The sequence below is a fragment of the Raphanus sativus genome, chromosome 7 (assembly GCF_000801105.2).
Source record: "Raphanus sativus cultivar WK10039 chromosome 7, ASM80110v3, whole genome shotgun sequence".
NCBI classification, from domain to species: domain Eukaryota; kingdom Viridiplantae; phylum Streptophyta; class Magnoliopsida; order Brassicales; family Brassicaceae; genus Raphanus; species Raphanus sativus.
The window spans coordinates 300,279-313,025 of NC_079517.1; the positions used below are offsets into that span (position 1 = coordinate 300,279).

The 12,747-nt window shown below is 34.9% G+C and overlaps 4 protein-coding genes across 5 annotated transcripts; 2 read left to right on the top strand and 2 right to left on the bottom strand.

The window, feature by feature from the left end:
* The first annotated feature begins 1,185 nt into the window (after positions 1-1,185).
* On the top strand, positions 1,186-5,245 carry LOC108817473 (expansin-A9). 2 transcript variants are annotated; one of them, XM_056990578.1, is made up of 3 exons: positions 1,186-1,405; positions 1,487-1,805; positions 4,554-5,245. In XM_056990578.1, the coding sequence occupies exons 1-3, from the start codon at positions 1,258-1,260 to the stop codon at positions 4,873-4,875; spliced, it is 789 nt and encodes a 262-aa protein (XP_056846558.1). In that variant the 5' UTR covers positions 1,186-1,257; the 3' UTR covers positions 4,876-5,245. The 2 variants fall into 2 exon arrangements, with proteins under 2 accessions (XP_056846558.1, XP_018445673.2); XM_018590171.2 differs by having other exon boundaries at positions 1,188-1,405; positions 4,566-5,240.
* Positions 5,246-6,716: 1,471 nt separating this feature from the next.
* LOC108836099 (ABC transporter I family member 20) lies at positions 6,717-8,867 on the bottom strand. Its single transcript, XM_018609303.2, has 6 exons — positions 8,663-8,867; positions 8,441-8,574; positions 8,219-8,338; positions 7,699-7,794; positions 7,445-7,597; positions 6,717-7,345 (listed from the first exon to the last, which is right to left on the bottom strand). The coding sequence occupies exons 1-6, from the start codon at positions 8,826-8,828 to the stop codon at positions 7,040-7,042; spliced, it is 975 nt and encodes a 324-aa protein (XP_018464805.1). The 5' UTR covers positions 8,829-8,867; the 3' UTR covers positions 6,717-7,039.
* Positions 8,868-9,071: 204 nt separating this feature from the next.
* On the top strand, positions 9,072-10,162 carry LOC108836098 (uncharacterized). The gene is made up of 3 exons (XM_018609302.2): positions 9,072-9,226; positions 9,528-9,696; positions 9,788-10,162. Exons 1-3 carry the CDS (start codon positions 9,167-9,169, stop codon positions 9,982-9,984), a joined length of 426 nt encoding a protein of 141 aa, XP_018464804.1. The 5' UTR covers positions 9,072-9,166; the 3' UTR covers positions 9,985-10,162.
* Positions 10,093-12,333, bottom strand: LOC108836096 (probable serine/threonine-protein kinase PBL11). The gene is made up of 6 exons (XM_018609299.2): positions 11,936-12,333; positions 11,424-11,734; positions 11,218-11,353; positions 10,983-11,125; positions 10,766-10,889; positions 10,093-10,674 (listed from the first exon to the last, which is right to left on the bottom strand). Exons 1-6 carry the CDS (start codon positions 11,985-11,987, stop codon positions 10,268-10,270), a joined length of 1,173 nt encoding a protein of 390 aa, XP_018464801.1. The 5' UTR covers positions 11,988-12,333; the 3' UTR covers positions 10,093-10,267.
* Between the last annotated feature and the right edge of the window lie 414 nt (positions 12,334-12,747).

Sequence of the window (12,747 nt, forward strand, 5' to 3'; positions counted from 1 at the left end):
TATATACCCCACACAATATGGAGAGATTCGAAATTTCCTTGGTTGGTGAAAATAATTTTAATTGTAAACAAATCATTTATCTAGTATATTTTATTTAATGTAATCTTGTGTGTTTTCTCTTTGAGTATTTACGTGTCAGGATGAAGTTACACTATACATTATCTTTTTGAAGAAAAATACATATATTTTCTTCCAATCGATCAAACACATCTAATCATGTGATTTTCTTACCCACTTCAACTTGTACATCGGATGCGTTCACTCTGTGAAGATCACTTAATTAGTATATGAGTGTATGCATGCGTCGGTGTGTATGTGGTAGAACAAGAAAAGAGGGACCCGCAATCAGTTGAAGCCCAACTGCATCAACGCACGGCCCTGTTAAATGTGATACCGTATTTTCCGTGTACTTATACGGACACTAGTAATCTCATTTAAAATCCGTAAAGAAACAAACGTATTGCAATATGATCAAATGAATTGGATCGAATCCGTAAAGAAACAAACGTATTACATGATACATTGATACTACTACGTATTTAGTTAGCAAGTGATAGCTTAGATCTCTTTTTACATAAAAGTATTGCAATATGATCAAATGAATTGGATCGAATCGGATCGCAGGATTTAGTTCAGTGGGATTCTCAATTGCCCACTCGCAAATTGACCAAGGAAAATGCATGAGCTACCCATGTGCGGACCACGTGCGTTTGCTTTCCTCTTGGGTCTTGGCTTATATAAAAAAATGCCGTAGAGTTTTTTTTTCTAATATATAAAATTTCCTACCTTTAAAAAAATCCATTCTAAGCACTTAAGCTCCTAAAAAAGTTGTTCATTAATTTTTATAAAATCATGAAATATGTATCTGTAATAATACTAAAGGGGAAAGTTTTCAAAATTTAAATGTTCTAAAACAGTTCAATAATAATCTACCAGACAAAAATAAAAATCTACCAGACGAAATTATTTTCCTGAAAGTGGAAGTTTTTAAACAAAAACCAAATTCGGTGGAATATAATATAAATATTTTTATTAGATCCACGAGGCAAGAAATGCGGAATGACAAATTCGTTATTTTCTCATTAATAAAAAATACTTTATAAAATGAATTTATTTTATTTTTAAATATAATAAGATATAGCCGCAAACTATTTTGAAGCAGCATCTCTCCCTCCATAAGTAGCCTCCCTACCTTCCTCTTCCTTCACACACTTTTTCTCTTTTCTCAAAACTTTTTTTCCGTACCGAAGAAAAAATATGGCGGCAAAAATAATGACAGTAATGGTGGTTGCTGCTCTGGTGGCGACCACAGTGAACGCCAGAATCCCCGGAGTTTACACTGGAGGTCCATGGGTCAACGCTCACGCCACTTTCTACGGAGAAGCTGATGCTTCCGGCACTATGGGTACTTTCTCTCACCACTTAAACAACACACTATTCACAGAGTAGAGACATTTAAGATAAAGTTTTGTATTAATTGTTGTAGGTGGTGCGTCTGGGTACGGGAACTTGTATAGCCAAGGTTACGGTGTGAACACTGCTGCCTTAAGCACTGCCTTATTCAACAGTGGTTTGAGCTGTGGAGCTTGCTTTGAGATCAAATGTGTCAATGACCCAGGCTGGTGTCTTCCAGGAAACCCATCAATACTTATCACCGCAACTAATTTCTGTCCCCCTAACTTTGCTCAAGCTAGCGATAATGGTGGTTGGTGTAACCCTCCTCGTGAGCACTTTGATCTTGCCATGCCTATGTTTCTAACCATCGCTAAGTATAGGGCCGGTATTGTCCCCGTCTCTTACCGCAGGTAAAAATCTTCATCTCTGTCTAGTCCACTCTCTTTTTATATTTCTTTAATCAATATTTACAAACTGATCAGTCTTAATATATTATATATTTACAAACTTAGTCCACTCGCTAATTAATATAACGATGTTTATTTTGCTTCACACTTTAGAGATTACATTTTATATAGTACTAGGAGTTTAGGACCTCGAATCTAAGAATCTGTGAGCTTGAAGATATTCAGAGCCTTGGCATGTTCACTGTATTCTTTATTCCATTTTCATCTTGTATTCCCGAGAAAGTTGCGTTGCTTTTCTCTGTTTAAATTTTTCTAGGGAACCAAACAATAAAGATTTTTTTTTCTATTAACGTACTGTTTTAGTTGAGTCGATGCAATCACCTTTCCTGTCTTTTAGTCCTTTTTAAAGCCATATCATTTAACCAACTTAACCTAACCTTTTCTTTTGTCATCCCCTCCTCATACATACATCATCTTTGAAGTAACTTATTTACTAGGTCGGTTGTTAAATAATGCCTCTGACCCATAAGATTCAGAAACATTTTTCCATTTTTTTCTGCATTGAAGTCAGCTAATGCCCCCGACACTTCCTCACCCCACCCCATACATCTGCCAGGCCATTCACATAACCCAAAACCTGAGTCGGGTCGTCACAACATACTAGTGGAACAATGCTCTAGTGGTATTAATTAGTTTACTTTCCTTTCATGAAGGTTAAAATTTATATATTCAAAACTGTCTATATTTAACCTATACTCTTACGATTTTTTATTTTATTTTAAAATTATGTCGGCATTAAAAATTGCCAAAAAATCAATCTGCGTGAAACTAAGGAATCATAAAATTTTCCACAGGGTTTAGAGTTTCGATATAAAACGAATTGCGATGAATGTTTAATTTATTTGTTTGTGGTCACTACAAAAAAAAGTCTAGTTTACATCATTTATTTTTTATATTTGCATTAGTTATAAATAATGTAAAAGAATTTTGCATCATTTAAATAAATGACTCTAAAAGTGGTGATGCAAATAATTTGTATCACTTCAATAATAACTGATGTAAATTTATTAAATATTTGCATCAACTATATAACTGATGTCAATATATATCACTTGTAATAAATGAAGTTAACATTTACATCAACTTTTATAAACGATGTTACTATTATATCAATTAAAATAATTGATGTGAATTATTATGTCATTTATTAATAGATAATCTAAAATTAATTTTATTTTCTAAATAATTTTAAAATTATATTAGTTTAAATTTTTCGATATAAAATATTAAATCCATGCACTTTTTAAACTGATACAAAGTATTATAAAAATGTAAAATATTTTATTGACTTCTGAAAAATGTATATTAATACATACAAAACAATTAATTAATTAATTAGGAAAATCAGTGCATATAAAAAAGAAATAACACAATTCATTCATCGTACAAACTCACAAGGCATAAATAAACAAAAAAAAAAAATTTTGATAAAACAAATTTTTTTTTGACTAAAGTAAATAAACAAAAAAATGCTAAACAATATTGCAAAACTAATCATTATTCACATCTCCATGAACACTGCTCGTCTTTCTCCATGAACTTCCACGACTTTCCAACTAAGTCCAACGTCTTGTGTCAACAATGCAATCAGTAAGCCAAAATCAAACCTGAACAAAATCAACGTATCCATAATAGCTTTAACATTAGAAAGAGAAGAAATAGTGGAATTAGAGAGGATAATCATAGAGATTTTCATGTTTTTCACCTGGTGCAACATTGGTGGTGACTCAGAATGCCAAAGTTCCCTACAGCCATAAGTCACTTAGTTTGTCAAGTTCTACGTGCTTAGAGAGAACGGCAAGAATAAAAAAAAAAGCGGAAAGCAGATTGATCTTCTCAAACTCTACGGGATTACAGAGAGAAAGAAAATATAAGAGGAGAGGAAGAGCAAGAAAATAGGAGAATGTGGTTATAGAGAAAGAGGGAACAGGGGTTAGTTTGTTGAATACTCTCAAATCTAAGTAAATCAAATTTTCAGTTACAAAAAAATAAAAAAAAAGTAAATCAATTTAGGAGAAAAGAAAAGAAAAAAAGTTACAGATGGAAACAAATATAATTTTATAATACTAAAATAATAATATTGAACATATTTTGTATGATTTTAATAACTAAAATTAATAAAAAAATACATGCATCAATTATATAATTTATATAAATTAATGTAACTATTTTGTTAAAATGATATAAATTAATAGTTATCATATCATTTTATTGAACTAATGTTAAGGTAATTAAAAAACATTAGCTGTTATAAGTAATGTTAAAATGATATATATTAACTATTATATATATATTCTAAATTTTTTGACGTAACTACCACGAACAACAGATTTATTTCAACTGAATTGTGTTAATATCATTTATTTATTGATGCAATTTTTGCTTCTTTTATTTAAATGATGTTAACTTTGTATCATTTCTATAAGTAATACTAACACAAATTTGTATTTGTATCAGTTATTTAAATGATGTAAACCCATATTTTGTATCATTTTTTCAAAAATGATGTAACTAATATAGATTTATATCATTTTTACTGAAAATGATGCTAAGTTAATTAATAAAACATCATTTGTTGTAACTGATATTATAAACACATATTTTGTATCATTTGTTAATAAACAATTCAAAATAGTATCACTTATTTTTCTGATACTATTTATGTGATGCAATCTAAGTGTTTTTTTGTAGTGGGTGTTGCAGGGTCCCATGTAAGAAGAAGGGTGGTATAAGATTCACGATCAATGGATCCAAGTACTTCAACTTGGTGTTGGTAACTAACGTAGCTGGAGCCGGAAACGTCCAGATGGTGAGTGTGAAAGGAAGCAACACAGGTTGGTTAGGTCTAAGCCGGAATTGGGGACAAAACTGGCAATCCAACGCAATTCTTGTCGGCCAGTCTCTTTCTTTCAGAGTCAAAACCTCAGATGGTCGAAGCTCCACCTCCAACAACATCGTTCCCAGTAACTGGCAATTTGGTCAGACTTTCTCCGGCAAGAATTTCCGCGTCTGATCTCTAGAAGATTAACAAAAAAATTCTTCAGAAGACATATTTGCAATCTTTTTTTCTCTCTCTCTTTCTTATATATATATTTACGTGTCTTTAATATTAGTTACGGTTTGGAATTGGGGTTTTGCCATCTTTCCCTTATTTTCTCAGGGAAAGTATTGGGATTGTTTGGTTTGGAAGTTAGGTTTTATTTTAAAACGTTTAGGCTTTGTTGGGTGTGTTGTGTCTTGTTTGGTTATGTAGAGAGGCTGAAGCGGCTTCAGAAAGAAAGGGTTGGGATAAAGATAAATGTAGCCCGCAGCCCTCCTTTACGCTCTGATTGTATTAAGTATATAAATATATGATATTAATAAATATTATATAAATGAATGATTGGCTATTTACTTATCTTAAATGTTTTGATATACTTATATTAGTGTGGTGTGCATGGGTTGATTATGTTGGTTAAAAGGTTACGTTTGTGTGGAAATCGGTTTGTTCTGTTTAGCCATTTAAAAGTATCCGAACTTCACATTCGTTTTTAAAAAGTATCATCAAGTTATATTCTCTCCGCCTTTCATACAACCGTTCCTTATCATTATAAGTTAATGTCACTGTACTTTGATCAGCCAAACCTATACGCACAGAGCCCTCTAGCTTTATATTGTCCAGAATCCCGTGATATACGTGTACCATTAGTATTTTTAGCACGTAGAGGTGATGAATTAAATTGAGAATAAAATTCATGTGATGTCATGTGATGTAAATGCATTGCACCATCATCACGTGCAATCTGCGATCAGAGTTTTATCAGATAAATAACCAACAGTAATATAGAATAGTGCATCAGATTTTACAGAATCTTATCTTTTATTCTGATGATTTAGTTGATGGACCAACCAATGTATATAATGTATGTACTTGTCTATATATATAGATATTTTGTAACCTTATGATTTATTAATTTATTGTTTAATCCAATGATAATGTTTCATATGCAAACATCTAGATGCATCCTATTTAGATAGCATCAGTCAGTGATGTAATAACAGCGGCTTTAGTTTTTTTTTTTTTCCAAATTTCTAGATGAGGTCTTTGTTAGTATACATCCATTCAATTTAAACGAGCATATTTAAAATTGTAAATAATGTGCAAAATAAAACTGTACAAATATCACAAGTTTACGACCGACCTATAATCGTATGATTATCTTTTGAGAATCACAAAACGAAAAATTAGTTTAGGTAAACTGTATGTGGCTGGTAGAGATGAATAATTTTCATCTAAACTGAGGCCAACAATATGAATCCGAATAACGTTTCAAGGTTCTTTTTTGCTATATTTCAGTTTCCTTTAAGCAGCAATACACAAACCAAAGGTTGCGATAAAAGATAAAGATATATCAACATGTATGAAAACAAAAGATGTATACATTCTGGCCTGTCTATTTGGTTGGTTTACCTGAATGAATGTTACAAAAAGAAAGATTAAAGATACTTAGTGGAGGCTGGTGATCATAAATCCTAAAATATTATTCTCTCATCGTAAAAGCATCAAAGAGAACATAAAGCAATAGACGAACGTAAGAAAATCACTCATGGCTTCAAATGTGACATCTTATTTGTTTGTTGGGTCGATACCCTTTCTCTTTTGTTTAACAAAAGAAACATATCTTGATTTACTTATGATGGGAGATGTTATGATTCAAAAAAATGTAATGACATATATGGTCGGCCAAAAATAGAAGATGTAATAACTTAGTTCTGAATTTAAAGCAAAAGAACTTATTAGTTCTTCTTTGTCCAAAAAAAAAAAACTGGTTTTGATTGAAATAAATGGATGACAAAAAAAAAGATTGAGATAAATGGATATGAAATTTGTTCTCTATATATAATGAGAAGTTCAATGGTATGGAGATATTACAATATAAATTTTACTTTACTAACAAAGCTCAACTAACTACACACAATAATAAAGAGGATTTTTTACTCTCTCTGACTTCTTCAATCTTTGACCTTCTCATTACCAAACTAAGATATAGCTAGAAAATAATATAAAATTCATATCTCAGAATAACAAACACTCAAACGGTTACAGAAAAAAAGAAGTATTATTCGTGGTAAAAGAAAGAAAGAAAAAGAAGAACATATTATTATGACCTTTTGCTCCATTGGAGTCCCTCGAATGCTTATCTGAGAACTCTGTTTGAGCTAAGGACGAAATGCTCTTCACCTCCTGCAATGGTAGAGTGAAGTCTGCCGGCAGCCCAGCCATTGTTGAGCATCCGAGCAGGATCACCGGTGACACGGCTTTCTTCAGCACGTGTTTCGAACTCAGGAAGGCCATTGGCTTTCCTTTCTCTCCTAGTCTTCCGCTCCTCGTCTCTTTCTTTCCTCAACCAACTCTCAACAGTTCTCATCAACGACTTCTTGCTTGTTTCCTTCACTTTCTCCATTGGCATAGCTAATTGCAACTTCCCGTTTGCTACATACACCTACAACAATGGAAAGATGTGTTATATGTGTTTGTTCTTTAGTAGTGTAGGAGCAAAACAGATAAAAAAAGAGAGAAGGATGGTGTGGTTTTATATTACAATGTGAGTAGGCCAATCCTCAAGACCATCGAATATATGAGTGGCGTAGATAATGGTAGCTCCTCGTTCTTGGCATTCCTTTCTCAGAAATGTCAAAAGATCGGCTCTGGCGAGAACGTCAAGATCAACAGTGATTTCATCCAAAAGGAGAACCTGTAGGTGATCCAAGAAAGGTGGATTAGAAGGGGTTCTTAATCATTATTCCAAACACAGACACATACATATGGGCGTTTGTGTTGTAACAATAAAGATACCTTGAAAGGCTTGAGGAGTCCCATACAAATCTGGACGCGTCTTCTCTGGCCATCAGAGACCTTGTGCAATCTCCATGAGATATCAATATCCAACACCTAAACCAACAACCACAATTAGAGTACTAAACAGAAAGAAAAAGCAGAATGATGATACTTGAACGCTCAAGTGCTCGTAGCAAGTTTGGTATGTGAGAAAGATAGAAGACCAAAGCATATGCTCTAGACGTGAGGAGTGTGACAAGCACAAATAAACTAAACGGGAAGGTTAGGTAGATAGCATCACATGCATTAGATTAAACAAAAAAAGAAAGGTTCATTCCAGCTTGTAAAACAAAAACCACAGAATAATAGACACGTGAGATGCTTAGTATGTGACAAAGATGGAAGATCATTATGGCAAATGCTAATTGACAGTATTATCCATATCATATGTATGAAGAAACTTGAAAATGTAATGAATAAAAGTAACAGAGAAGAAATAAGCATGTGAAAGTGAAGAGCATGAAATTTGTAACAAAACCTTGATAAGTTCAGCTCTTCTCTGAGGATCAATACCAGCCACTCCGAATATCATCTTCTCAGCAGAAATGTCCATTTGAATCGGAACTTCAAATCCTGCAAATGCCACATCACGCCTCCACTGCAAACACACGCAATATCATATATAATTTAAATCCAATTCAAAACCAGAACGAACATACAAATCAGAAATTAACACGAGATTGAAGATTGGATCGCAAACCTCGCCGCCGAGATAGCAGAGATCACCAGAAGAGGTCAAACCGGTGTCGTGAAACGCAGATCGACCAAGAACCCTAACCATGTGCGGCTCCACCATGTGTTTCCCTCCCAATATCTTCAGTATCGTCGTTTTCCCTTTAAAAAAAAAAAAAGAATCAAATTCCAGATCTTATATATACGCATTTCAATCTCCTTAAAAAGAGATAAACGAATTTTCACGTACCGGCGCCATTGGATCCGACGAGGAGACACCGTTCGCTCGAATTGAGCTTCAGAGAGAAATCCTCGATTAGCGGTTTTGATCCCGGTGGTGGATGGCCGTCGATTCCGGGATACGTGAAGCGTAATCCAGAGATCTCCACCGTTGAATGTCGCTTCTCCTCTTCCATTTCTACTTCTTCTTCGCTCCTCTGCCTCCTCCTCCTTTATATACTTTTCTTCAGTCGTTTGGTAGTTGGTGGTGAGAGTAACTAACCGACATCGTTTTGGTGGAACTTGAACATAAAAGCTCACGTGGCCCTCTATGAGACGTTAGTTTACATTACTACTTTTCTTCTTTAATGTGAACGGAAGAAGGAAGCTGACGTGGCTCAACTAAAGACCGTCTACGTGAAACGGCGTCATTTTAAGGAAAATTAAAAAAAAAAAAATTCATTTCTAGTTCCTCCTTTTAGTGTCTTGATCGTCTCGCTGAGAGATTTGTTGTTCTGGATCTTTTGGGGGAAAAATGGCAGCGATCTACAGTCTTTACATAATCAACAAATCTGGTGGTTTGATATTTTACAAGGTACTTACTATCTATCCCCTTCTTCTCGATCTCGCTGCTGCATCACGTACGACTTTCCATGTCTAGCTGGAGAATCACAATCTAATTAATGTTCATTTTCACCGGATTCATCAATTTCTTCTAGGAAAGCCTGAAAAAGAGAACGCTAGGGTTTTTGATTAGCTGATTTAAGAACCCTTTTGCTTTGATCTGGCTTCCGACAACATTTTTAAGAACATACATCCGTTTGTCGGATTTGCTTTTTGTTATGTTCTGTCGGTAACTTCAAGAGATCTGTGTTGTATGTTTTGGGAAAGTTCAGGATTGTGGAACGAAGGGAAGGATGGACACAAATGATTGCTTGAGGGTAGCCAGTTTATGGCACTCAATGCACGCCATTTCTCAGCAGCTTTCTCCTGTCAATGGCTGTTCTGGCATCGAGCTTCTCCAAGCCGATACCTTTGATCTCCATTGTTTCCAGTCTCTCCCAGGTTTTATATATAATACATCCTCTCATCTGCCTTTCTTTCTCTTGATTGTTGATTCTTTCTCTTATATATATATATATATATATCTCTTCAGGAACAAAGTTCTTTGTGGTTTGTGAACCTGGAACTCCTCATATGGAGAGCCTCCTTAGATACATTTACGAACTCTACACCGACTACGTCTTGAAGAACCCTTTCTATGAGATTGAGATGCCTATTCGTTGCGAGCTTTTCGACATCAACCTCACTCAAGCTGTTCAGTCTGATCGCGTTGCTCTCTTAGGACGTTGACCTCCACAAGATTGATTCTCTGCTGTGATCTCTTACCTCTTTGCCTTTTTTTTGTTTTGTTTCCTCTAGTCTTCTTATAACATTTTATATCCGACAAACACTTGAACATTGCAACAAAACCTTTGTGTGTTTTTTTTTTTAAATGCCAAGAAAGAGCACCTAAGTTCATAGTCTATAATTTTGTTTCTTTCTCTCCCTTACATTTGCCAAAACAGAGACCCTTTTACTATAAAACAACCTAGGCAGAGAGAAGGTAAAAGAGTCTATACACATCTTGTGATTTTTACATAATTGAAGGCCTAGGATAGTTCACAGCTTGTGGAGATTTCTTGTTATTGCTCTCATTGCTGGGTTGAAGACTCTGCTGCTCTTTTGGTGTTTCCTTTTGGACATGGAGTTCTTCGAGTGTCTTGACGACATCGTTCATGGTCGGTCTAACCTTGGAATCTATGGATATGCAATCGAGTGCAACAAGTGCAATTTTCGAAGCCCTGGTTAGCGAGTATTGACCTTGGAGACGAGGATCCATCACTCGGAGTAGCCTTCTTTTGTTTGTCAAGTAAGGTCTTGCCCAATCCACTAGATTGTGTTCTCCCACAGGTTGGTTCTTGTCTATCGCTCGTCTTCCTGATAACAACTCCAGTAACACAACCCCGAAGCTGTACACATCACTCTTTGCCGATAAATGACCTTTCCAAATTTGACAAGAATGAAAATCAGTAATGGAGTTCTTTCTTTGCATTGATACAACAGCAATGGAAAAAAAAATGAAGAGACATACCGGTAGCTACATACTCGGGAGCAGCGTATCCTTGAGTTCCCACGACTCTGGTAGAGACATGGCTATTGTCACCCTCTGGACCATCCCTAGCCAAACCGAAATCCGAAAGCTTGGCATTGTAGTTCTGCAGACAGATAAAGAGAGAGAGAAACAGTAAAGATGGCTGCATCCAAAAGCTACACTATACAAAGCATCAATCAATCATGTATATATTTACCGAATCTAGCAAGATGTTGGATGCTTTGAAGTCTCGGTATATAACTTGAGGTTGAGCATTGTGAAGAAAAGCGAGTCCTCTCGCTGCACCAAGAGCCATTCGAACTCGTGTGTTCCATGAAATTGGCTGAAAGAATGTTCCTCCTGTTTTTTGTTTGAGAAATCAGATAAAAAGATTATTAGATACACTCTGTCATGAGCTTCTTCTTTCTCTTTGGGAGATATTATTAACTTACTTCTGAATAAGTGATTCTCAAGACTACCGCGAGGCATGAACTCGTATACAAGAAGCCTCTGCTCTTCCTCTAGGCAGTATCCAATTAGTTTCACAAGGTTAGGATGATTCAGCTGTCCTAAATAATTGATCTCAGCCTGTAAAGAAAGAAAGGTTACAAGAACTTGAAATGGACTCTTGTAAAATAACAAAATGTAAGTGACTAACCAGCCATTCTCGATGACCTTGAAGTCCTTCTTGGTTAAGTCTTTTCACTGCAATGACAATGCCGGTCCCAGGTTTAGAAGGAGACAAGGAAGTCTCATCGATCCATCCTTTGAAAACGCAACCAAAGCCACCTTCACCAACCATGCTATCAGGCCTGAAGCTCCTAGTTGCAGACTTGAGTTCACTGAGGGTATAGCTCTTCAGATTAGCATTTTTCAAGATCTCGCCTTCTGTTCGAGGGGTATGAGTGAAGGAAGTAGCCGAAGCAGAGCCTTTGCTCCCTTCCCTACTCATGAATTTCGAACTTAGCCCTACAAGATTTTCACAAAAGCCAATGAACTCTTCTTACTAATAAAGGAAACCAAGTTTGAATCTAGAAGCTTTCTAGTTCAGGACAAAAGCAAAGTGTGAAAGAATTTACTGAAATGTTCTGTCACCATGTTCCAATATAATAATAATAATAATAATAATAATAATAAGAGAAAGGTAAGAAAGTGACGAAAGACTCTCACATGTACTGGAAGCAATATCTGTTTTGATCTGATTACTGAAACAAGCTCCCATTTTAAACACCCAACAAGAAAGAAACCAATCAATCACTCACTCAGCTCTAGCTATTCTTTGTTTAAAAGCAGACAGAAATGGAGCTTAAATCTGTGTAAGCACAGTCCCAGAAAGCGTACGAAATGGAGAGGGGAAACGAAGATTCCCTCAGAAGAACGATAGAAAATAAGATTGGCTCCGCTGGCTAATAATGAAAACTCCAAACATTTATTCTCTCGAGAAAAGTCTTCATTAATAAAAATAATGATTTTGTTTTGAATGCAAAAAGAAGTGTCAGAGATGATGAGTTAGCTCTTTCCTCTCTCTTTCTGTCTAAGACGTTTTTTGGGTACGCCCCATTGGACTTTCTTCCTCTATCTTTCTCTGTTCATCGTTAACTTATTGACTTTTCCTCCTAATACTTCCCCACTGAAGCTATTAGACACACATTTATGGTATATGATTGATCAAACTACTTACATTTAACAAAACACTTGGCTATAATTTGTTGTAACAAGATAGAAAATCTATAAGAAGCAATTAAAATCGATGTAATTAATCTATAATGTTATCTTATCTTATCTTGTTTATTTCAAATGTATCAAAATTTCTAAGAAATTGATGGTTAACGATTTATTTCACCACTCATAACTATCACATATCATCATGTCCACGAAGATAATATTTCATTATACATATATATCAATCAAAAAAATATTAAATATTGTTTTCTCTATAGCTTCAAAGTTCAAATAGTATTCATCTTGAGTTAAATATTCAA